We start from the raw sequence: 26,292 nt of genomic DNA, 5'->3' as shown, positions 1-26,292 counted from the left end.
ATGGGGAAACTGATCAGGATGGGGATACAGGAGAGGCGGTTACTACGACCAAAGAGGCTTCATTGGAGTCGTCTTCTTTTCCTCCTGGGAATGTTGATCATTGGCTCTACTTATCAGCACCTGAGGAGACCCCAGAATCCCCCCTCAATGTGGACAAAGGTCTCCTCCCAGCAGCCTATTAAACTGGCCATCAGGGACCTCCCCAACGATGAGATGGCAGTGGCAGGCAGTGACCCTCCAGAGGCTAGCTCTGAAGTGGAGGATGGGATGCTAGCAGCCCAAGACACAGTGGTCATGGATGAAGCAGCACCTAGCATAGCAATGGAGGACACCCCCAATCCACCCAGAACAACCAAGATCCCTCCAGCATCACTAAAGAACAGTTATAGCCCTACATCAGCTGGCACAAGAAGGCAAAAAGAAAACATCCCGCCCACACCTAGCGGAGCACCAAGTCACTTCATCTCAACTCCAGGCAGACAGAGGGTAAAAAGCTATATCCCCAAACCCAGGGGAGAAAGGAAGAACTCCAGCCCAACTCACGCCAGGGAAAAAGGAAGGACGCATACCCCATCCCCAGCAGGTGAGCCCCGTACCATCAGCCCTACAGCAACTGAGAGAGACAGTGAAACCATGGCACCCTATAGGCTGTTAGAGCCCAGATTTGAGAGAACAGCAGGAGAAACCACAGCAGCTTCTCTCGAGAGAATGGTTCTGAACACCCCGACTTTCTTAACACGAGAAGTAGAAACAAACCTCATGACTTCTTCAAGTTTGGTGGGAAAGAACACCCCAGTAAGTCTTAGACGAGGGGAAAGAAACATCTCTACCACTCCCCAGGGAGCAGTCCCACAGCACAGCCCTGCCACCTCTGAGGAGCAAATGACAGTAAACACCAGGATAGGTAGCATCCCAGCCACCATCGAAGGGTCTACTGCTGCCCGGAGAATTAGCAATCCCTTGTCCAGAACCAGTGCACCAGCCATTAGGATTGCCTCGGCCACCAACAGGGAAAAGAGACCTTCCACAGCACCCAGCACCCTCGTAACTCCCAAAGGCGAGGCAACCATGAGCACACAGGTCCACCGCTGTGTGGTTGTGGAGTCAGCCCCAGCTGTTCCCATGACCCCATCTCCAGGCGTGACAAGCATCCTGTTCCCAGAGACACCTAGTTCTGGTCCCTCGGCTTTGCCACCCGGCTGGCCAAATCTCCACCCCAAGGCGGAGTATCCCCCAGACCTGTTCAGTGTGGAAGATCGACGACAGGGCTGGGTGGTCCTACACATCTTCGGCATGATGTATGTGTTCGTGGCCTTGGCCATCGTGTGCGACGAGTACTTTGTCCCAGCCTTGGGAGTCATCACACACAAGCTGCAGATCTCCGAGGATGTGGCAGGGGCCACATTCATGGCTGCCGGAGGCTCCGCCCCGGAGCTCTTCACCTCTCTCATTGGTGTCTTTATCTCCCACAGCAATGTGGGTATTGGTACCATCGTGGGCTCTGCTGTGTTCAACATCCTTTTTGTTATCGGCACCTGTGCCCTCTTCTCCCGGGAGATCCTCAACCTCACCTGGTGGCCCCTGTTCCGAGATGTCTCCTTCTACATCCTTGACTTGTCTATGCTCATTGTCTTCTTCCTGGATAGTTTCATTGCCTGGTGGGAGAGCCTGATGCTGCTGCTGGCCTATGCTCTCTATGTGTTCACCATGAAGTGGAACAAGCAGATTGAGCTCTGGGTGAAAGAGCAGCTTAGCAGGAGGCCAGTAGCCAAAGTCATGGCCCTGGGAGACCTCAGCAAGGTAAGGTAGTCCAGTTCCAGCTTTCCCAGGCCTCTTTGATGTGAAAGGGGAGAAGGAGGCTAAGGACTAAAGAAAGAGCGGAGAGCAAGACTGCAAGAGGCAGCTGCTCCCTTTTCCTGGCTGTTCATCTCCAGCCTGCCATCAGAACCTGTGACCATGGCTCTACCCCAACCATACTATACAGGTCATGGTTATGATTCGTATTCTTCAGGAAAGAAACTGAAGCTGGAGGAGAAGTTAAAGCATGCATTCAGGGTCACACGGCAAGCAGGCAGTGGAATCATGATTTGAATCCAGCTCAGACTGATAGGTGTCTGGAAATGCCATTTGAGCCGGCTTTGGAGGAAGAAGAGAGAGATATCGGGGTGGGTGGGAAAAATGCAAATCTCTTCCGAGTACAGGGAGTTCAGGGTTTAGGCAGCCCATTATTTTCAAGTATGTTTGTTCACAGGCTGGACTTGGAAAGAGTGTGGCTTAGGTGGAGTCTGGGGAGGGAAGGGGATTTTCCAATTTAATATTGGAGATGAGGGGAGCCCCACTCACTAGATGACAAGCCAGCCCCCAGGCAGAGCCTTCAGTATGTACTGGAGACCTGATATCAGACATGCCAATGCTGGGACTTCTCTGTACCCTGCCCCAGGTGGGCGGTGTGTGTGTGTGTGTGCTTTCCTGCTTAAATTCATTGGATGGTTCAGTGACTTGAAAGATGACATTATATTGAGGAGGTGACCTCTGAAAGCAAATCCCAAAGAGGGACCCCCTATCTTTCCTGTTCCTGGAGGGTGAGTTTGGGTAAAGGTTGGCTCATAGCTTTTAGTGGGAGCAGAATCTTTCGTGCAAAGAGCATAGGATTTAGCTACTTAATCCCTAGCATTGATGAGTGGACAGGACGTCTACCAACCTCTGCAACAGGAGGCAAGGGATTAATTACACTACTTCCTTTAGAATTTTTGAAGTAACACAGTGTTTTGGTCAGAGCATGGACCCAAAAGCCAGGACCCCCGAGTTCTAATCTGATGCTGCTTTTCAATTAATGGTAGGACCTGAGCAGGTCTCTTCTTGACCCTTTCCTAGTCTCTAGGGTAAATGAAAGAATCCACTTTATTACCAAAAGGTTCTGTCTAACTCTGACTTCTATGATAATGTCTGAGTCCAGATGAGTCCAGTTCTGACAAGCCCCAGCACAGTGGTCATTCCTCCATTAGTCATTTACACAGGGCACAGACAGGGGGAAGGTCCCGCCCTGGGTCACAGTGCCGGCTGGGTTAGAACTACCATCTGACTCCCTAATCACTGCTGTTTCCTGTCAGGCTGCTCCTCTAGGAAGCCACAGGCTTAGAGAGAGGGTGACTCCTTGCTGCATATTTCAAGCTGAGGAAGCAGGAACCTCTGTGGACAGGCCTCCTTATGGAGTCCTGGCTTCTCTGAGAAAATCCCTGTGTGTATCAGGGCAACAGTGTTCAAACCCCCTCTGACCTGCCTCCTGGTTCTTTGTAATGATTCTGCTTTCCTTAAAACTCAACACACTGTGAAATTACTGCTGCATCTGAGCAAGGCCATCAAAGCAAAGCTTGCTAAGTGAGTGATGAAAAACCTGTAATTTTAATAGAGAATTTGTCCAACTTAATTGTCCAGGGCCAACAGTAGCAGCTTTCTTGCCAAGCAGTGAGCAGGGGCTGATTGCAACTGTGTTCTTACTCTGTGTTGAAACTAATTCAGAAGGATTTTTAATTGACAGTATTATTAATGAAATGTTGAATTATTAACTATACTTGAAGGTAAATCCTATAGTACTTAACATATGAATGCATTGGACTTGCCATGAATAATGTCCATGTAAGAATAAGTACAAATGTTGGGCAGTGGTGGTGCACACCTTTAATCCCAGCACTCAGGAGGCAGAGGCAGGCAGATTTCTGAGTTTGAGGCCAGCCTGGTCTACAAAGCGAGTTCCAGGAAAGCCAGAGCTCTACAGAGAAATCCTGTCTCAAAAAAAAAACAAAAAAACAAACAAACAAACAAAAAAAAACAAAAAGAAAAAAGAAAGAAAGAAGGAAAAAAAGAATAAGTATAAAAAACTCAAAACTATAGCTGTTGAAAAATGATTTAGAGTTCCATTCTGGGGTGACTTTTAGCTACAGAGAGATCAAACCACCTTCTTTTGTGTCTGAATTTAACTGGCTATGAGATGATCAGAGGGACTAAGTTATACTATATCTCACCGTCAGTGAGAGGACAAGCCGCTACGTTGATCCATAAAGCAGTTCTGTGCAAACTCAGTCTTTGGTGTAGCAAACCATACTTGTTTTCAATCTTTGTGGCTTAATGTGAGCCTGTGCCTGCCCTGCAAAGTGTTTCTCCTTACCGATGAAACCATGAAAGCAACCTCCTCTTCTCCTTTCTCTCCCTTTCCTCCCTCTCACTGGAGAGTGGCTCTCCTGGGTCAATGGGTCCCTTTAGTTAAACATTGTTGGAGAAGATAGGGTTCAGAGAAACTGGGCCTTCTCCATCAGCCATGGCTCTGAAATTGAGAAGTCCAGGGAGAAATGCTCAGAACATAATGCGACATAAAATGATCGCCCAGCTCAGAAACATGGCCGCACCTATCGGGTGAAAGTTCAGGCCCTCCGGTGGGAGAACACCCGCACATAGCCATGTGGCCACCCCTACTCACTACGGAGTTATTTACTTCCTAGCTACTGGGATGCCATAGAGCTGTGAAAGAGAGGTGTGGAATAGCTTGCTGAGCGGAGGGTTTTTATTGCCCGGCTTTAGCAGAGTCTGCTGATGCCTGGGCTGTCTTACCCCATTCACAGCAACATGATTTGTGGCTCCCACACAGGATTCTCTTCCTTGATGTTAACTGTATCCCTCACACGGCCTTTCATCCAGATACTTAATTAATAAACAGTGTGCATGGTTCCTTGGCTTGCCCATGGATCAGGAGATAGTTAGCAGGACACCTGAGTTAAAACCCAAATATACTGATTCACCATCATCACTAACTATCACCGACTAGCTGTGTGTCTTTGGCCAGGTTAAGTGCCCACTCTGACACTGTCTCCTCATATGTAAGATGGGATAGGGATAACAGTCTAGTTTTGTAGAATTTAATAAGAAATTGTTGCAGGGTGGTAGTGCACAACTTTAATCCCAGCACTAGGGAAACAGAGGCAGGTGGATCTATGAATTCAAGGCCAGCAGTCTGGTCTATAGATTGTGAGTTCCAGGACAGTCAGGGTTACACAAAGAAACTCTGTCTCAAAAAAGAAAGAGAAAGGGAGAAGGGGGAGGGGGAAGGAGCGAGAGGGACTGTAAAGGCACAGGTATGTGGAATGGCCCCTCATTAGCATGGACTCCCTTCCTGACTCCTCCCTTTCGCTGAAGTCCCGGAACTGGCCCTGAAGAGACTGAACCAAATACACATAGAATAAGACTCTGGTCTCAGACTTTGGGACACACTCAGCTTTCCCACCCAGTGGCAATGCTGAAGCAGATGTGCAGAGGAAGGGGAAGGAGCTGGTGTCTTTTTTCTCGCCTGTGTTTCTCTCCTTGCCGGGTCAGGGCTTCATCACACTAGCTCTGCTCCGCGGCTCCCAGCATGCCTTGGTATCAGGCAATAAAAACTCGCTGCTCTGCAAGCTATACCGTACCTCTCTTTCACAGTTCCATGGCATCCCCATAGCTAGGAAGTAAATAGATCTACAGTGAGTAGGGGCGGCCGCATGGTAATGTGCCTGTAGGGGCCTGAACTTTCAAGACAAGTGACAGGTGCGGCCAGGTTTCTGAGCTGGGAGATCTTTTATGTCGCATTCTGTTCTGAGCACATAGAATCAGAGAGAAGTTTCTTGGGACCTGTGATTCTAATAAAATATATTTAAGACTATTTCCAGAAAAAATGATTTAGTATTGATCATATATATATATATACACACACACACACACACACACACACACACACACACATATATATATATATATATATATATATATATCTTTAGTTTTTTTTTTACATCTTTACATCTATTTAGTGTGTATTACATGTTTCCTTGTGCCACAGTACATATGTGGGGATCATGTGGGTCCTAGTGGATGAATCTCAGGTCATGAGACCTGCCCCTCTGAGCCATCTCAGCAGCCTATGGACAGTATTTTAGTCTCTTCTGACACTTAGCGCAGCACTGTCAGGTTCACATCTACTGCTGTAAGGTGCCTTTTATGATCCCCAGTACGGCAATGGTAAATGTCTGCATGGCTGTCAACAGTCTCATTTATCTCTCTTTGAAACTTTACGTTGGGTGTTGAAGTACTTTATGTGTTGTTTCTGGACTCAGATTACAAATTTCTGGACTTCTTTAGCCATTTTGTACTCACAGAGAGCCAACATTCTACGGAGAACTTATTGGCACCCAAGGGTGACAGACCCTTTACTGCTTAGCCAGAAAGGACCAGCCACGGTCGGAAGAGCAGCCCTATGGAGTGCCAATAGCAAAAGGGGTGTAAGGATATGAGTTCTTACAGAAACCCATTCTACACTCCACCTCAGGACGCCCACCAAAGAATCCCTCAGGATGTGAGACTCTGAGGAAAAGCCTGGCACTTGGTCCTGAACATGCCATGGCCTATTTTGTCCCCAGCAGAAATCTTCTTCTTCAACCTGCAAGACACACCCAGGCAAAGCAGGTGTGTCTGCAGAGGATGGATGGCCTTCCTATCTCTTGTCAGGGTTGATAATTGTCCTGGAGGGTCATATCAGTGGCCTGTATAGCCAGCAGCTTGCTGTAGAATGGGAAGCCTATAGATAGAAAGCAGCCATCTTGGTCCTTCCTGCCTCTGTGGCTGTGGGTCCCATTCATGTTAGGTTCCAGAGATGCTACTGTGCTCTGAGAGAGTTCATCTTGGTTGGGCTGAGGGATGTCCTTCAACTGTTTAACTAGTCCTTGATGTCCTTCTAATTGTCAGAATAAGATAGACGGAATCTCTCTCTCTCTCTCTCTCTCTCTCTCTCTCTCTCTCTCTCTCTCTCTCTCTCTCTCTCACACACACACACACACACACACACACACACACACACACACATTGTTGCAGCTCACGCTGGCTTCCAACACTGGTCCCAGTGAATCCTCAGTCTTCGAATCATTTTCCACTGCAGCTCAGTGGTAGAGTGCTTGCCTGGTGCACACCTTTCCTCGGATAACTGGATGAAGTTTCTAGAGTTCCCCAAACAGGCAGTGCCAGCAGATGACACAAGAAACAAGTATTGATAGCACAGCACAAACATCCACACAAGCCTACTCCAACTGCTTGTTGTTTCCACAGATATGTGTGTGCCTGAAGAGGTGTTTCAGGCATCCATACAACACATGTATGGAACATGATGGGATTAAATATCAAAGTAATATTCGTGGTGCTCTACGAAGAACAGCATGCATTCTAGATGCTCTGCCACCTGAACTAATTAGAGAATAAACCCAACAAGCAACTGCTTAGTGAGGGGGCATAGAAGTGAGAGTGGTAGTTAATAAGGGGATTTTTAGAGTGTGAGGAGTTACTGTGAGGGAAGTGCACAAGGATAGGGTAGTGAGAGGACCCTCCCTGAGGGGAACAGGGGAGGCTAAAGAGTGAGCTTCAGGTTAGAACTGGGCAAGCATTCCTGCAGGAAGGAAGAACATTCTCAAAGGCCCAGGACTGGAGGGACCTGGCACATCAGTGCCGTTAGTGGTCAAGGCAGGGAGACTGGTACAGGGCATCACTGTGGAGGATAGGGCGCCTAGGAACTGGATACTGAGTTTGGAGTTGATTTGAGGCACAGGAAGAGATGATCAGAGTCCTGTTCCAGAGGTCATCCCCAAACTGTTGTATAGAGAATGAATTAGAGGTGCACAGTAATGGAAAAAGGAGTAGCAACAAGTCTGACTAGGAGCTGTTTGGAGCACCCAGCCGTCCAGCTGCGTATGTGTGTTTGCACATGCATGCACACATATGCACACCATAGTCCCATTTTTATCCCCAAGGGATGCATATCATGATCCCTACTGGACAGATCTAAAATTTATATCATTTACTTTATAGATATTTTCTTTGGCATAGCTAAAATTTATGTACTATTATGTTTGTGCTTTCAAGCTCTTACTAAATAAGATAAGGGTTGTTTGAGTGCAAGCACTGAGGATGGCCTGATAACGAAGATAACTACTAAGTGACTGGTGGGTGGGTAGCAAATATACTGTGGACACACTGAACACAGATGGTTCATGTCTCTGGCAGGATTTTCGGGGACAGCCTGAGAGTGCATTAAGCTGCTCAGATCACCATACTATTTAGAAGTTACAACTTGCTTGTTTCTGGAACTTTCCATCAACTAGGTCTGGACCCCAATTGAATGTAGGATACTGAAATCAAGGCAAGTGAACCTGCATCCCACATGCACATAGGCACACACATGCATGCGCACAGTTGTCTGTGGAGATGTTCTGAAGATGTTATTGTCTGAACTTGGCAATAAGGACGGAGGGTGGGAGAAGTCTAGGATGGTGCTGAGCTTTTTTTGCATAAGCAGAGAATGATCCAGCCACAAAGAAAGAGAATCCTGGAGTGGAAATGAAAATCATTTCAGGAAACTCAGGAACTCTGCTTGGGAGTGGTGGGCCTGGGGTCTTCTGTGACTGCCAAGGAGGCGATTGCACAGAGGAGCCTGAAGATGGGGCATCAGGTCTGGATGTGAAGTGTGAATTTGTGGGTCGATAACAAATGTCATAGTCAAGGGAGGTCCAAAGAACTGAGATGAGAGAGAAAGAGCAGGGCCTGTCTTATACTCGCAGCCTGTCAGGTCTGTGATACGGTGACAAATCAAACACACTTCTGGCTCTCCTGGAGCTCAGCTTAATGGAGAAACTGGAGCTGGTCCAGCCTTTGTGGTACCTGATACTTATTAAGAAGGAGAATATAAAACCACTTCTACAAAATTAGGCAGTAAAGGGAGAGAGGCCCTGCAACCTAACCCTCATCAGCTACACAGTAACATGTTCTCCTTGGCGGGGAAGATGGAGGAGTCAAAGCCAATAGTTACAGCATCCTGTAGAAATGTTTAGGCACGTGTTCAGGGACTTCAGAGGGTCAGGGAAGTCTGGTAGAACAGGATACAGGAGGCTGTCCTGAAGGAGTGTGGTCTTGCCATCCTGTGCTGAGGTAGGACCAGAGGAACGGGGCCATTTGTGAGGAATCAGACTGCAGCTGTGCCGTACAGGGCGTGGCCCCTGGCATCAGCAGCTGAACACTTGAAATGAGTGCAGAAGAGGAAGTGTGAGATGCCCACCCAGCACTCGGCATCCCAAAAAGAATGCAAAACAGTTCAACTTCTTCACGTCCATTGCGTCGCAGGGGCACACCTAGAGGACTGCAGAGATAGGTCAGTGGTAGATCACACTCGTCTGATACGTTTGACCTATGAGTTTGATCCCTGGCACAATAACAACAACAAAGTTTAGCTGGATGGTGGCGGTGGCACACACCTTTAATTCCAGCACTCAGGAGACAGACAGACAGATCTTCATGGGTTCAAGGCCAGCCTGGTCTACAGAGTGAACTTCAGAACAGCCAGGGCTATCTCAAAATAAAAAGTAGGTTATGGGAATGCGTCCCAGGCTGGGTGGGACGGCACATGTGCTTTATCCCAGCATTTGGGAGGCAGAGGCAGGCAGATCTCTGTGTGTTCCAGGCCAGTCAGTGCTGCATAGTGAAAGCCTCTCAAAATGCAGAACAAAACTAAGTCGAACAAAAGAGAACCCAGTGCTGCACTGTGGATGAGCAGGGGTCCTCTCTCTTGGGGACAGTGGCATTCTAGAACATACAGGAGGGACACTGTGTGACTGATGAGCTTGAAAGTCACTGTGGCTGAGGGGTGGAGAATAAACCTGGAGGCAGGAGAGTGGAGGCCCAACTGAGCAGCCTGGGCCCAGCCTGGGCTGACTCACTGGTATGTGCTGTAAGGCAGACAGAGGAATATGCTCACAGCCACTCCTAATTCCAGTTCTAGGGGTCCAACACCCTTTCTGACTTTCTTGAGCACAAGGCATCCACATGATACAGATACACACACGAAGGCAAAAACACTCTTTCACATTAAACAAACCGTTGTTTTTTGTTTTTTGTTTTTTGTTTTTTTGTTTTTTTTTTTTGTTTTTTTTATAAAGGTTGACATAAAAGCCTGTTGATCTGAGTTTGATTCCTGGAACTCACAAAAAAGTGGAAAGAGAATCAACTCTGCAAAGTTGTCTTCAGACTTACACACACACACTCGCACATGCACAGACACACACACACACACACACACTCAAGCTCCTACACAAAGCAACAATAATAAACAAAATATAGTCATTTTTAAAAAGGAAATGGCTGAGAGCTGCATAAGTGTGTGACTCAGTATTCAAGGCGAGGAGGGGCTAAACAGCAAGATCATGCACCCCTCCCCCACCCCACAAAGGGCTTCAAGGCTAGAAGTGCATACTGAGACTGCCCATGAGCACACAGTTAGTTATTTTAGCTTGAATAAATCTGAGCACCAGAAACCCATTAGGGATGTGCACTGTAGAGCGAAGATCAGTCTCTTGGCTCTCTGTGGACAGAGCAAACCATTCAGAAGTGTAGCCTGCCCCCACTTGTCTGCCTCCAACAGACTCGATAGGAGAAAGCAGAGGTGGACACGCAGTGATCAGTGAGGTGGGTGGGGCAGTGGCAGCTAGGGCTGCCGGCCACCACCTCCTTCTCGATAACCTCTCAAGTGTGTCCTGCAAGCACTAGAGGAGCTTATTGAAGCACACAGCTCCCCTTCACGTTCAGCTTGGTCATTTCATCTCTGTGGCACTCACCTAGACGGCCATTCTCCAACAGTGAGTACCAGCCACTCAAGACTTCCCTACCCTTCAAAAGTCGTCACTTTGTCCACTGCAGGAAGCCTTCCTGAGCACCTCACATAGCAGCACCATGTATGCCTCTTTTATTGTGACCCAGGTTCTCCTTTGCTTGCATCTGTGTGACAGATAGGTCTCAACTCCTTTCTGAATGCAAACTCCATATCCTCAATATCTTTTCTCCTCCTAGCCACCAACACAGCCCCTTCTCTAGCACAGTGCATGTGCTCACTATACGAGTGGAGTGACAGGACTGGACAGGAGGGTGGCCTGTGGTCAGGTGGTATTTTCAGAGCTGAACAGAGAAGGACGCTGTTCTGCTCATGAGTGGGTCTTAGTGGCCAATGAGGGAAGCAGAGGGAATGTAAAGATAGTTACTAAGGCAACTGTGTCTAAAGATAGTGTCACAGGCCACCTGGGATTGTCTGTGAACCCTCCTTACCTTTGTTGAGAGCTACAGGTCAGGAGACCAGAGATGACTACATCAAAAGATCACTGCATGGTAAAGCAAACAAACAGACAGACAGACAGACAGGCAGACAGACACACGGACAGACAATGTAGAATCTAGGGGATGGTGGTTTAGTTCTGCAAAGCACTCCGTAAAGGGGGCTGAGGTAGGAGGATCCCCACAAAGGCCAGCCTGGACTGTATAGTGAGTTCTAGGCTAACCTGGGCTACATGGTACACCCATCTCTAAAAATAAATAGAAGACTGGACTCTAGTTGAGTAGCCAAGTCATATATCACCCAGATGGCATTTCAAGGTTACAAATGCAAAGAAAGTGAGTCTGGTGGGCTTCAAGTTTCTTCAGACTTGACCTCACTCCTCAGCAGTCCGTCCCACGGCTCCCCTAGAACACAAGCACTGAGCTGATCCCACAGCAAGACTTTTGAATCGCAAGATGTGCTAATGCTGTTCAACTTTCAAGGGGAAAATGGGGTTGAGGGTGGGGTGTGACTTAAAGGGTCATGGAGAAAGCTTTATACAAGAAGCCACCCTGGTTTTCTGAGCAGGAACAAATGATATGAACAGAGAGGGCATCTTTGGTAGAGGGAAAGGGCATGAACAGGGCAAAGGAGTAAGAATTGATGAAGTGAATCTATCGTCCACTCAGTAAATATACCTCATCTTTATCATGTCTGTTCACATGCAAAGAAATTGGGGGAAATGCTATGGCAGAAAAGAATAGGCACCTATAAGAGGAGGCTGGAGAGATTAAGAGGTTAAGAGCACAGGCTGCTCTTCCAGAGGTCCTGAGTTCAATTCCCAGTAACCTCGTGGTGACTCAACCATCTGTGATGGGATCTAGTGGCCTCTTCTGCTGTGCAGGTATATACGTAGGCAGAACACTGTATACATAATAAATAAATTTAAAGAGATGAACCGAGGATGGTGATATTTAAATGGAGACCTGAAGTAAAAGGAGAGAGGAGCCAAAGCAGGGCAAATAGGAGGAGAGGGAGGAGGGGGGGCTGGGATCTGCTTTCCAGGCAGGTGACACATTTGAGACAAAAGGTGGTGGACATGTTGAGATATTTTCTGAGGACAGATTAGATCCTGGGGTGTTTTGGGTTGCAGTAGCAGCTTTCCTAAAGAGAAGAACAGGAAGGACAGGTAGAGATGAAAAGGCAGGGTCTCTCCGTGACATCTTGTGACTCATCTCTTGACCTCTGTTCCCCTCTGCAGCCCAGTGAGGATGCCGTCGAGGAAAACGAGCAACAGGACAGCAAGAAACTGAAGGTGGGTGATGTGTGAAGCTTGCCCAGCGGAGGCAATGCAGCATCCTGGTTTGAGCAGGGATATTGCAGGGTCTCAGCATATGTCTGAACACCAGGTTGCTGCGGTCCTGATGCTGTGCAACCTGGTCAACTCAGGGAGACCTGGGAGGCTCCTGGGAAACACGAGGGTGACCGGGGAAGGAGCAGGCTGTGTGGTGAGGGCCTCTAGGCTCCACACAGTGCTAGTTTGGGAACTAAATTCTTAACGTCTGTCCCAGACAATCAGATTCTATAAGACGCGATTTGGACTAGAGAAACTCAAGTTCTAATCTCTAATCTCAATGTTGATTGATAGAGTTTCTATTACTGATGGCTTCAGCATATCCAGAGCTAAGGAACTAGGGGGCAGGGCCTAAGGTTTCTGAAAGACTGGCTTAAGGCACCGTGTGGAAGGAGTTATAGGAACTTTGAAAGGAGGCAGGAGTGGGAGTAGGGGTGGGGGGTGTGGGCTGGGGGGCTGAAACCTCCTATATCCGTTGTAATAGCCACAGCCACTAGGTGGCAGAAGAGTTCAACTGGAGCGAGGTAGGGAAGGAGAAAAGGGAAATCTTAGAGTATTTCAGTGTGCCGCTATAAATAGGTGTGTGTCCTATCTGTGTGCAGTACAGGTGTGCCTACTTTGGTGCCCTTGAAGGTTTCTCAGGGTGTAAAGTTAAAGTGGGCTCGCAATCAGTAGACCTGGATTGCTAGTTTGACTCCCTGCTTGACCTCGGCTGTATCACCTTCCTTTGCGTGTCCTTTTCTGTAGATGGGGATCCTAGTGTTGCTTATCTCTGGGAGAGGAACAGCAACCACGCACAGCCAGGCTCGCTGTGCGGACCTTAAAGGGCTGTGTATGGCACGGAAGCCTGTCTGTGTGGAAGTGGATGAGTGTGTGTGTATTAGAAAGGCTGCTTGCTGGGAGGTGCAAACCTTTCCATCACATGGCACCAACCGATCCCGGTGGAGGTTGTGGGACTCACGTAAGGCGCAGAAGGAGCTTGTCCCAAAGGACGAGAGAGAGAGAGAGAGAGAGAGAGAGAGAGAGAGAGAGAGAGAGAGAGAGAGAGATGGAAGCGAAGGAAGCAGGGGCTCAGGGCTAAAGACGCCCTCTCTCTGGTCTCTGTGGGAAGGAGGCAGGTTGGAGGGGAGGCTCTCCTGCAGCCCCTCCCCTGACCCGGGCAGGGACCCACTGAGGTCTGTCCGGCTCTCCCCTTGCTCAGCTCCCGTCTGTGCTGACCCGAGGGAGTAGCTCGGCCTCGCTGCACAACAGTATCATCCGCAGCACCATCTACCACCTCATGCTCCACAGCCTGGACCCCCTGGGGGAAGGTAAGCAAGAACTACTCGCACCTGCCTGTCTTCCCGTGCCATGCCTCCCCTCCCACTAACAGAGAGAATTTGGAACTTGCAAATGCTAGTGACCGTGGGCTGAGATGAGAGGACAGTTATCCGAGAAGAGAATGAGTAGGGAAAGCTAGATGCCTGGAAGACAGGGAATATGTAAGGCCTGGTCTCATCCAGACAGAGCTATGTGGAATATGGCGGCTGGGGNCCTTAAGTAATACTCTTAATGTTTCTCTGCCTCAATGTCTCTGTCTGTATAATGAAGGGCTTTATCTACAGCCAGGCCACAAATACCATGGCCTATTTAGATCTGTGTTGGGACAGATTTAGTGTCCCATAGGGATGCTTCAGGGGACACCTCCACAACTCTCTGGCATCTCTCTTTGCTTTGTATTCAGCTCTGGAGTCCTAGAAAGTTTGCTCTCCCCACTCCCACCCCCACCCCCACCCCTCTGCTTCAGCCAGGAGTCCTAAAGGACACCCCAGGATATGTCACATCCACTTCTGGGGGTGGAGGAGCAGTGCACAGGGTAAATGCAGTGTCTAAGGTGCTGAAGTTGAACTTGACATAATAGCAGCAATGGAGAGTCCCATACCTCACAAGTCTTTCCGCTTGATTCTCCAGAGTGCTACCCCACATGTCTCTTACCACCCTACTGCCTGCCTCTCAGGAAGTCTCTGGCTCCCTTTAGTCCCACCTTTTCTGGGTCTCTGGTGCAGAACTGAGCTCAAGTAGGAGGTCCACTCAGAAAAAGATAATGTAGGGCCAAGCCAGGGCATGGAGTTAGGCAGGAGAGCCTCAATAGATCATGCAAGAATGAGTCTCAGGAAGACCCCTGGCGCCATGGCCCCTGGCACATTCTAGGACCTCAGAATTTCATGAGGCCCTGACCTACCCCTTCAGACACATTATGGGACATTATGTGCTTAAAAGCATATTGTACTAGAAAAAGCAGTGTCAAAGGTAAGTCAGTGAGAGTTCTCTTAGAAATTCTTCAAGGTGAGCCTGGGTGACATGGCAACCAGCCCCAAATGAACAGTACCTCTAAAGAATAAGCAGATGGGGGCAGCCTCAGGCGCTGAAGGCTGGAATGGACCTGTCCTGGCTCTCTAGGTCATGCCTAGTCATTCCCAGCAGAACCACTGACTCTAGCCAATTCCTGAAAACAAAGAACTTCTCCTGCATGGACTGTGGGGCTCCCAGACCCGGCCACCGATGTGATCAGGCTGCCAGCTGGCCTGCTTGTCCTAACAGGATTATGTGATGCTCGGGCCAGGCCGAGGTCAGAGGAGATTGGCACTAAGGAGATGATCCAGCCATGCTGGGTGGGGACAGGGCACTTGAGGGAACAGTGCCAGGGAAGCTGGTGACCGGTTTCCCAGCCAAGACCTGTTATATGGACTGTGGGTGCGGTAAGCCATGGGCCAGTGAATGACTGCAGGTGTGTCCTGGTATGCAGCTGGAGTCTGATCATTTGCCAGTGCTTCTGCCTAGCGGGGCTAGGTCCTCCCAGGTCCCTTTGTTCCCAAGCCACCCCAGATGTCTCCCAGGCAGATTCCAGGTGGCTAGCCATCCAGATGTTTCTGCCTTTCCCCAGTGGAACTCCCCAGATCCAGCTCTCTCCACGAGAGATGATCCCTGTCCTCTGAACTCTCACCTCCCCGGCCAGGGTGGTGTTTTCCTCTCTTGACTCCCATGTTTACCTTGTGTTCTCAGTCAGATGTGTGGGAGAGAGCAGCAGTGGAGGGGACATCTGGCAGTGACCTGGGAAATGAGAGGCCAGGGAAAGTGATGTGAGTCCCTCCAGCCAATCAGATGTGCCAGGGCCAGGGTGGGGAGCCCAGCCTGCCTTTCTTTGATTATGGCGGTCCTCTGTTAAGCAGGATGCTACAGCTATTGATTAGTGCTTAGAGGGCTCTGGGCATTCTGGATCTAGGTGACAGAGTTGTTCTGAAGTTTTAAATGCTCCAGGAAGACCAGCTAGGTGCCAGAACACCTTGTGGGACCAGAGGGGGCCATAGCAGCGAGCCTGTACATGAATTTACTGCCAAGGCAGCGGCAGCAGCTGAATAACTCAGAGGTTTAGGGCACAGGTAGCAAGGAGGAAATGTCAGGGCTGTTTTTCTCTTTTCTGACCATCCTGGAGCCACGCAGAGCCTTCATTCCATGCAGCTTCCCAGACTGTATCTTCTCAGCATCCTTGCAGTCTGCCTGACTCCCTCCCCCATTAGATGATCTTCAGGGTCTCTTCCGACTCAAACTCACCTAGATCTAGAACACTGGGCATTTTCTCCATAGAACTCTCTCTTAGTGGGTAGCTGCTAGTCACTATCGCTATCAGTCCACCACCATCACTGTTACAGCCAAAAAGCAACCCAGTGACTTTTTTCTAAGGGCTTTTTAAAATTCAGTCCTGCATAAATCCACCAACCATCTACAACTACAACCCTGGAAGGCTTTTACAGGTGAAGTGTCTGAGGGATGGAGGGGCTGAGGAAGCAGCCAGCTGGGCCATCACTACAGCGCTAAGAGCCACACCCAGGTCCTCAGGCTCCAGCATGTGTGCCTGATGGTGAGGTTGAAGCACTGCTCGGGTCAAGCATCCCTGTCTCCTGCATCCTCAGGTCAGGGCTCTGGGTGCTTCATGGTGTTGCCATTTGCAGGGGACACACAGGCTTTCCAAGTAACCCAGTGTCCGTGGACAGAGCTAGCTTGCATTTAGAATAGGGACCACGTGGCCATTACCTCATGTGTCCATTTGTACCGTTGCTCTGCCTGCCCTTCCCCACTCTCATGCCAGCTAACAGGGGAACCGCCTAAATTCCCACTTCTCAGTCCATCTCTTCCTTCTCTACCTCAGTGTTACTCATGGGAAGTCTTTTGCACGTTGCCTGGTACATAGTCATGGAGGGATAGAGGGGCCCTCTATATTATTTTTCTTGCCTGGAAATCAGGGCAGTTCTTCTATGCTTGTCACTCTAGAGGTCTCCAGTAAAATCTATTCCAATAAAATGTGACCCCACTTGGAATCTGTGTGTCTGGGACCCCAAGGATATGGCCAAAGCTTGATCCCTCCCTGCTTTCTGCAAGATAGGAAAGGTTCAGGGGCAGCAGACCCCTGGAGCAGCTTGCACAGAATATGCTGTTCTGACTTCTAGTAGTTTGTGAAGAATAAGCTAAAAGGGACCTTACCACTCATCTAGTCCAAGATGGCAAAAATGGTCCTTTGCCATCAGACCTCCTCTTCCTGGCCATCACACTCATCATTGACTGATCCTGGCAGGGACTCTCCTACTGAATTTGGGTCAGAGGTCTCAAATGAGCCATTGCTTGAAATCATAAAGGAAGTGCATCCTGCAGGCTGGTCCCAAACCAGCCATATGTTTATCAGAGAGGAAATAGGGGGAGCAACTTGCCCAAGGTCATCGCCAGTTAGTGATGGCACAAGGACTCAGCCAAGTGGAATAGGCCTGGTGAGATCAGCTGCAGACACCACAGTCCTAGGCCAGCCTTCCCGGCCCTATCAGCTTCAGGCAGTTCAGGATCCTGACTGAAAGGTATGCCCAGCAGCCCCAGCGGCCCCAGATAAGATGTCTTCCTTTCTCCTTCACAGCCCGCCCCTCCAAGGACAAGCAGGAGAGCTTGAATCAGGAAGCCAGAGTTCTCTCCCAGACCAAAGCAGAAAGCAGCCCAGATGGTGAGAGGATGGCCATACTGGCCACTGGCCAGGTTTCTCCTGCCACTGCCCCTGTTCCTGTCATAGCCAGTGCAGAGCAGACACTGAGGCACACGTCAGTCAGTGTCCCTGAGGCTTTTTCTTCAGTGATTTTTCTGTGACAGGCTCCCAGTAGCTTCCTCCTGGTTCTCCTCAGATGAGGCAGGCAGGGGAAGACCAAGGGAGCACCCAGTTCCCATATCCTATTTTCTAAACCGCATCCCAAGTGAGACTCTATTTCTTCTACACAAGGACATTGTTGCTAGTGACTGGTTTGACATGAGCAGGCTTACTGAGGGCAGGTGACCTGGAGCCCAGTGACAGAAGCCTAGCAGGCAGGACAGCATTGGCTCGTGGTCTCTGCCCACCAGGCTTCCCTGGCTCACTCAGGAATCCATAGAGAGTCGTTCTTTCTATTCCATAGCCAAGGAGACCAAAGTTCAGAGAGATGAAGTGAATTGCCCAAAACCACACAGCCAAGAGCTCGTTAGCCTATAGCTAATCTGAACATTTCATATTTTCCAAGGGCCTCTACTCCACCATTCTGATCCATAGTCAGTTTGCCTTTGACCTTAGTGGGACCCTTTTCAAAGGACCAGCCCTCCCTGCTCCATTAACCCAAGTAGTTCCAGCATCCCAGCCACAATTCCAGGAAATGCCTGAGAATACAAGGACAATGCTTCCCAGATGTCCTCGCATCCCTCGCGAATTCAGGGGACAGGGCAAGCTCAATTCCCAGCTCCCGAAAGCCTCCTGAGCCCTTCACAAATGCCCTGTAGCCTCTCCTTCTCCTGCCTGTCTCTGCAGCTGCTCCCAGAACCTGCTCAGTTCTCACCTAGCTCTCACCTAACCCATGTTTGTCCTTTAAGAGGATGAGCCAGCCGAGCTCCCTGCGGTCACGGTCACTCCAGCCCCTGCTCCAGACGCCAAGGGAGATCAGGAGGACGATCCAGGCTGCCAGGTAGGCTCTCAGCCTCTGCACAGCTGGAGGAATTTCAGAGGCCAAAGAAGGACTTTCTGGCCAAAATAATTCCTGAAATAATAAGGCCCGAAATCCTGTTTATCCCTGTGGGATGAACCATGCCCCTTCTCTAAAGTCATTTGGAAAAAAAGAAAAAAAAAGCACACACTTTCCAGACCCAGACCCAGACAGCTCATGGCAACACCCAGCATGAGATAATACATATCTCAGAGTGTGTATGCTCAGCCACATGCTATAAAGAACACAAGGAATTGCTAGTGTGTCAGCTAAGCAACCAGAGACTGAGTCCAGACTGTCCCAGACCACCAGTGGCTTAAGCGCAGGAAGAGTGCTGCTGGACAGGAGATCCTTCATTGCTATTGCATCCTTATCCGTACCTGTATCCATAGCTTGCTAAGACTCGGCACCGCTTTGCCTTGACAGCATCTTCTTCCAGCACTCTCTGGCCAAGCTTATTTTATTTTATTTATTTTTATTTTTTTCTAACGATTTATATATTTATTATATATAAGTACACTGTAGCTGTCCTCAGATACTCCAGAAGAGGGCATCAGATTTCATTATGGATGGTTGTGAGCCACCATATGGTTGCTGGGATTTGAACTCAGGACCTTCGGAAGAGCAGTCAGTGCTCTTAACCACTAAGCCAACCCACCAGCCCCCTCCCCCAGCTTATTTTATATCCGTGTTTTTCTACTATGGGTCTTGCTCACATGGTTCCCTCTCCCTAGAGCCCCTCTCTCTCCATCCCTAGATAGCCTTGTGTGGCCTGGAATGGGTAAAAAGCTCCCTTGTCTACAAGGCTTCCCCGAAGCCCCAGAATCCAGATGTTTCTGGGACTTTGCACCTGACATGGGGCTTCCACAGCTGCTTCCTGTTTTCCGAGCCCCACCTAGTTCCCCTACTAGGGAAGGTTCCTGAAGTCAGCATCCAAGTCTGAGCTATGCCAGCCTCCACCCCAAAGGGAAACATCCTGCCTAGCACATGATGCATTCAATACAGGTCGAGTGAATGGCAATAGATGTTAAGTCAGCAAGTTCTGGCCTTGCTCTTCCTATTCAGCGCCCAGAGGCACACTCTTCTACCATGCGCAGTCCAGCAGTCTTGGGGGCTCTGTCTCTCAGGTGGTGTCTTCTGGTGTGTGAGCACCAAGCAGGCCTGTCATGGCCAACTCGTGCGAAAAGGAACGAGTATATGCAGAAGCATCTGGAGCCTCAGCCCAGGAGATAAAGCTGAGCCTCAGAAGGAGCAGGGTAGAGGCCCAAGAAGGCTCAGAGAATAACGCTTTCCTTCTTCATCTGATCCTCGACTCTGGTTACATATTAGGAGAATATGGGAAAACTTTAAAAAGTTGTTCCCTGCCTACCCACTGAGTCAGCATCCCCAGGGCAGGTCCTCCAGCATCCCGGCTTAAGACATTTCCAAGTAGGCTGGGCATGATGGATCGTGCATTTAATCCCAGCACCCAGGAGGCAAACACAGGCATATCTCTGTGAGTTCAAGGCCACCCTGGTCTACACAACAAGTTTCACGTCTGACAGGGCTGCACAGAGGGACCCTATCTCAAAAAAACTAAAGAAAAACTTGCTCAAGGGATTAGACTATCGTGTTACAGGTCGTTTCAGATCTGGGACCATTAGAATCAGTGGCTCTCAGTGTGTAGGACAACGAGGATGTGAGCTACAGACGACCTCTTCCATCTCAGAGGTTCTAAGTCAGCTGATAAAGCCAGAAATCTGCATTTCTAATAAGATCCCAAAATAACAAGTTTGGAAGCCAGAGGCTTCTTCAGACTTGGGATGTTAGTTTTGTGGTCAAAAGGTCGAGAACTGAACAACAGATGTTCAAATCCCAATGCCATCACATATAAATTGTTGACCACGGGCAATTTCCTCTACCCTAGTTTCTCCACTAGTAAGATGGGTACAATTCTATGTATTGATGGGTCCACGAAATACAGCAAATACTGCTATTGTTGTTGTTGTTGTGAAGTCATTTACAATTGTGTCTGACACAAGAATGTGTGACAAACAGGTATATGTGTCATCATCTTATACTTACAATATAAGAGTTTGAGAGTTCAGTAGACTTATTTAGCAAGGTGTTGTGTCTGGCAAAGCATCAGGCCATATTAGGCAATGTGGAAGCCTGGCACCTAGGACAAGGGAGGAGATAGTCTTGTTTCAGTGTGTAGGTTCTGTGTTCAGTTTTGGATGCTTCACTCAAGGTATGGCTAATTATAACAAGTTCTTCTAGCTGTGGCAGCCTCTGTGCCAGAGCATTCAGGAAGCTGGAAGACCCAGCAATCTTTAGCTCGCAGAGCAGTTATCCTGTGGACAAGTACTTAGGCATGCCGTATATATCTCCGCAGCGTAAACAATGCGGTGTGTGTGTGTGTGGGTGCTTTGATACAGATATTGACTTCAAACTTGTTAAAGGTGCTGTTAATGGTGGGGATGTTGCTGTAGATGGTGAGTTTTCCAGCCTTGGAAGTAACCAAATAAAAGCTGGATGACTATGGGGCAGGCATGCCATGATGGGAAGTTTGTTGGGCCAGTTTTCTCCTCTGGATATTTAGCTGTACAGATGCTCTCTGACAGCAACAAAATAAAAACAGGGAGCAAGTGGGATGAAAAATCAGGCAGAGCTGCTGCCGGCCATTAATCTGCTGTCTTTGGATTGTAGGACGATGTGGACGAGGCTGAACGCAGAGGAGAAATGACAGGTGAAGAGGGTGAAAAGGAAACCATGGAGGAAGGAAAAAAAGATGAACAAGAAGGGGAAACTGAGGCAGAAAGGAAAGAAGATGAGCAAGAAGAAGAAACTGAGGCAGAAGGAAAAGAAGATGAACAAGAAGGGGAAACTGAGGCAGAAGGCAAAAAAGATGAACAAGAAGGGGAAACTGAGGCAGAAGGCAAAGAGGAACAAAAAGGGAAAACTGAGGCAGAAGGAAAAGAAGATGAACAAGAAGGGGAAACTGAGGCAGAAGGCAATGAGGAACAAGAAGGGGAAACTGAGGCAGAAAGCAAAGAAGTTGAACAAGAAAGGGAAACTGAGGCAGAAGGCAAAGATAAGCATGAAGGGCAAGGTGAAACCCAAGCAGATGACACTGAGGTGGAAGATGGTGAGGGTGAAACAGAAGCCAATGCTGAAGATCAATGTGAGGCCACCCAAGGTGAGAAGGGTGCAGACGGTGGAGGGGGAAGTGATGGAGGGGACAGCGAGGAAGAGGAGGATGAAGAGGAGGAAGATGAGGAAGAGGAGGAAGAGGAGGAAGAGGAGGAAGATGAGGAGCCTCTGTCTCTGGAATGGCCTGACAGCAGGCAGAAGCAGGCCATCTACCTCTTCCTCCTGCCCATTGTGTTCCCACTGTGGCTGACAATTCCTGATGTACGGAGGCAGGTGAGAGCATCTAGCTGTGTATCATGCTACCCATCCTGAGAGAGGCTACGAGGTCTTTACGTAGAAGGCTGGGGAACCTAGCTGGATGGACATCACCATGCAGATGTGGGGTGGGACTGTAGCTCTGCAGGGGAGGATGCACCACACCTGAGTCAGGAGCTGGAGACCTCAGGTGTGCCCTATGCCTGCCACCATGAGCAGTGTGGAACAGTCCCTCTTGGATTCCAATCCCAGTATTCTGATTGTAGTTTGGGAATGATGGCCTTATACCCCATCCAGAGTTCACAGAGTCATCTGAAAACCCAGGTTGATAATTGCTATTTCTCTACAAATCATTCTCTCTGTAGGGAAATACAATCCACATAAAGTCCAGAGAGGAATGGGGCAGGGGTGGTGGTGGTGGTGGTGGTGCAAAAGCCAAATTCAAGCACTTAGCTGGGTGTGATTCCAGAGCAAGTCCGTAGCTCTCTCCAGCCTGGTCCTGCTGAATGCCTGGCTGACAAGCCAGGTTCCTGGACATCTCTTCTTACCGATTGGCTCCAGGGACTCCCTGGGGACAGGGCCACAGCTCTGTGCACACTGCTTGTCATCTTCCTCATGATCACTCATCCATTAGGCCTCGTCATGTTTTGGGGTTCCTTCAGAGAGGGGCCAAAGGCCAGTAGTCTCTGCAACTTATTTTTCTTCCCTTTGCAACCCCTACAGGAGTCCAGGAAGTTTTTTGTCATCACCTTCCTGGGATCCATCATCTGGATAGCCATGTTCTCATACCTCATGGTATGGTGGGCTCATCAGGTGAGTGGGCAGTAGCGCAGTCTTCCACTGCAGGTCCTAGTGTTGGCCATCTGAGATGTGTCTCCAGGATCCAGGACTATCAACATCCAGTGTGCCTGTGGTTCCCACGCTGTTTGTAAAGGCTTTTTAAAAGGAGGCTTTCATGCCATCAAATGCTTTCCGAGCATGGCTTTCCTGCCCTAACTGGTATTCAACTATATCATGGCACAGGAGACCCTTCACATCTGGATTCCAGTGGACCAGGCTGGCCTGATACTAAGGCTGGTGAAATCCCTTTCCTCACTGAGTCAGCTCGCTGGCATCATGCCAGTCTTCCTCTGCCTGAGGACCACGAGATTTCGTGTTCTGCCCAGAACAGAACTTGGCACACAACCATAACTTCTGGCTTTTCTCTAGGCTAAGCATATGGACAGTGTTGTCTGAACTTCTCTCTGCAGCCTGGCTTAGCTCCCAGTGCACAGCAGAGCTCACATGTCCAGGAAAGAAATGTTGACAGAGCACATTATTGTGGGGGAGGGGGCAGTTCTTTGGGCATGTGGAGTTGTTACAGTTGGGATGGCAGTGAAGGACACACCTGGTATCATTAGACTTTTAGTGCCCACAGTGAAGAGCTGTGTGGTTCCCTGTAGCCTAGGGCCGGGGCCTGGCTCTTTATCTCCCAACCCATCCCCATTCCTCTCCTGCAGAGGGCGTGTTCTGAGCCTTAGTGCTTTGATTATAAAGTAGTGTGTCACTGGTGCTGGGAACTCTGGTTTTTCACCTGGGGTTGCCATGGTTTCCACCTGGGGTTGCCATGGTTTCCACCTGGGGTTGCCATGGTTTCCACCTGGGGTTGCCATGGTTTCCACCTGGGGTTGCCATGGTTTCCACCTGGGGTTGCCATGGTTTCTTCTCATGACTGTTGCTGTTTTACCAGGTTGGTGAAACCATTGGGATTTCTGAAGAGATTATGGGTTTGACAATCCTAGCAGCAGGCACTTCAATTCCTGACCTCATCACCAGTGTGATTGTTGCCCGGAAAGGCCTGGGAGACATGGCTGTGTCAAGCTCAGTGGGCAGTAACATATTTGACATCACAGTGGGGTGAGTGGTAATGTTGCTTCCTAAGGCATATTCAGAATAACTAGAAACTGCATTCACATTAGTTGACTGGCTTTCTTCTTTACTCATTATAGATGCAACAAAAGGGCATTTGTATGGTTAGTTCTTATGAGGCAATGAAGCATCCTCCCTCCATTCACCACAGCCTTAAATTAGCTGACAGGATGTGAGGTCCGTTCATTCATTCTATTTCCCAATACAAGAGAATGCTGCCCTGTCAAGGCTAGAGCAGGGACTGGAAGGGTCACGCCACTCCTTTTCCTTTGTATGTGGGCTCCTGCTAGCTCAGAGGAACAAGAACTTTTATAGAAACAAGAACTAGCCCACCCTCCTGTTTAACCACTCCCTCCCTGCCATAGTCTTGCAGGCTGTCTGAGTACCTGGGCCAGTTGCATTACCTGGTCTTTTTTTTTTTTAAAAAAAACAAAAAAACCCAGAATGATCAAGGGTAGGATAAGGAGCCTGGTTTGGGATTAAACATTCCCTCCCCTCCTCCTCCTCCTCCTTTTAAAAAGATTTATTTAGTTATTTTATGTATGTGAGTACACTGTAGCTGTACAGATGGTTGTGAGCCTTCATGTGGTTGTAGGAATTGAATTTGTAGGACCTCTGCTTGCTCCAGTGGGCCTCGCTTGCTCAGTCTCTACTTGCTCTGACCCAAAGATTTATTTATTTGTTATTAATCATTATTATACATAAGAACACTGTAGCTGACTTCAGACACACCAAAAGAGGGCATCAGATCTCATTAATGATGGTTGTGAGCCACCATGTGGTGGGTGGGATTTGAACTCAGGACCTTCAGAAGAACAGTCAGTGCTCTTACCTGCTGAGCCATCTCACCAGCCCTACCTGGTCATGTCTTATATTTGGCTATTTTGCTTGGAATGTGTGTGTGTGTGTTAGGGAGGGGCAGTGAATGGTGTAGGTATCAGAAAGATTTGATCACTAACATAGGACTTAATCATAAAACCTGAGAAACTAGTTCCACATTGACTAGGGTTAGTCCTATGCATGTCGATAAGCATTTGTGGGTGGAGATGGGGGTGGGGGTGGAAGTGGGGGTATCAGACTCAGGGCACTTTTTTCATTGATTTTTGGGTGACTCAGTCTTCCTGGCTCAGACTAGACTCCCACTGAGGATGCTCTGCCTCAGTGCCTAGTGCTATGCTAGCATGCCCAGCTCAGAGCCCTTGTCTTATCCTAGGCTCTCTGTGACAGGCTTTGAGGCCTCTGCCAAGAACTTGTGTCTCTCTAACCTGCGTTTCCTCATCAGTGATTGGAGGTTAATGCTTTCTGCTTCACCCTGGGAGTGTGAAAACAAGAGCTCTGAATACCTTAAGACACTAACCACCCTCATCAAGCACCCAGGGGCATTACTAACCACCCTCATCAAGCACCCAGGGGCATTACAAACATGGCCACAGTTCGTGCTATTTTTCTTTTGCAGCTTGCCTGTTCCTTGGCTCCTCTTCTCCCTCATCAACGCGCTGCAGCCTGTTCCTGTCAGCAGCAACGGCCTGTTCTGTGCAATTGTCTTGCTGTTTCTCATGCTCCTGTTTGTGATCTTCTCAATCGCATCGTGTAAATGGAGAATGAACAAGATCCTGGGCTTCACGATGTTCCTTCTTTACTTTGTGTTCTTGGTAATCAGTGTGATGTTAGAAGATCGAATCATTTCCTGCCCTGTATCTGTCTGATTCAGCCACGGATGCTCAAGATGGACACAGAGCAGCAGACTATGCCAGAAGTTACTGTACCTCTTACCATACCAATCAAATAATAAACATGATCAGGAATGTGAGCTGGGCAGCGTAGACCCTCAGAGGTGACTGTCATTATGACTGAGGCTTCTCTCTGCAAACACTTGCAGCTTCAGGTAGATTAAGAATGTTACCTTGGAGGGGAGAGTTTTTATCACTCAGGCAAGCAGCTGTCATGCAGCCAGAGGGCTTCCTGTATGAGACCTGGGGTTATAGTTGGGATGGCAGAAATAAGACAAGTACCCTTGCTCACAATTCCCTCGTCACTCCTGAAGAGCCATGGTGCAGCATGCAGGGGTCAAAGGCTGTTCTCCTGAACACTGCCCTAAACACACACTGCTACACGCTATGTATTCCTCCTGGTGGAATTGTGAAGCCACATCAGGTTTGCTGTCATTGTGAGTTTCAGTTAATGAGTTTAAGAAGGGAAGGCTTGGGGGCAGGGGCAGGAATAAATTTATCATTCTACCCCAGAGTCCTGTGAAAACGCATGCCAATGCTTTTGTGTCAAAAGGAAGATAACAGCTTTTATTGTTGCATTTCTGAAAAATGGAATTAGAACAGAAAGCAGCCTAGGGAATGAAAGTCTGTAATTTGGCTTGAATTGGAGGCCAGGGTTTGAGAAGGAAAACCACTCTTGGGCTATGTAAACATATGCACTTGCTGGAAAACCCACATTCATTTGTCTCCATCAGTGGCCACTCCAAAGGATTATTC

The 26,292-nt window shown here is 48.8% G+C and overlaps 1 protein-coding gene across 4 annotated transcripts; it reads left to right on the top strand.

The window, feature by feature from the left end:
- Slc24a1 (solute carrier family 24 member 1) lies at positions 1 to 25,512 on the top strand. 4 transcript variants are annotated; one of them, XM_021173158.1, is made up of 10 exons: positions 1 to 1,800; positions 12,399 to 12,452; positions 13,693 to 13,801; positions 17,431 to 17,514; positions 18,402 to 18,493; positions 21,200 to 21,248; positions 21,447 to 21,916; positions 22,622 to 22,711; positions 23,628 to 23,794; positions 25,263 to 25,512. In XM_021173158.1, exons 1-10 carry the CDS (start codon positions 1 to 3, stop codon positions 25,510 to 25,512), a joined length of 3,165 nt encoding a protein of 1,054 aa, XP_021028817.1. The 4 variants fall into 4 exon arrangements, with proteins under 4 accessions (XP_021028817.1, XP_021028819.1, XP_021028820.1 ...); XM_021173160.1 differs by lacking the exon at positions 12,399 to 12,452; XM_021173161.1 differs by lacking the exon at positions 22,622 to 22,711.
- Positions 25,513 to 26,292: the final 780 nt, after the last annotated feature.

This window comes from Mus caroli, chromosome 9 (assembly GCF_900094665.2).
Source record: "Mus caroli chromosome 9, CAROLI_EIJ_v1.1, whole genome shotgun sequence".
NCBI lineage: Eukaryota > Metazoa > Chordata > Mammalia > Rodentia > Muridae > Mus > Mus caroli.
The sequence above is the reverse complement of the archived record's forward strand: the minus strand, read 5'-3'. Positions and strand labels throughout refer to the sequence as shown.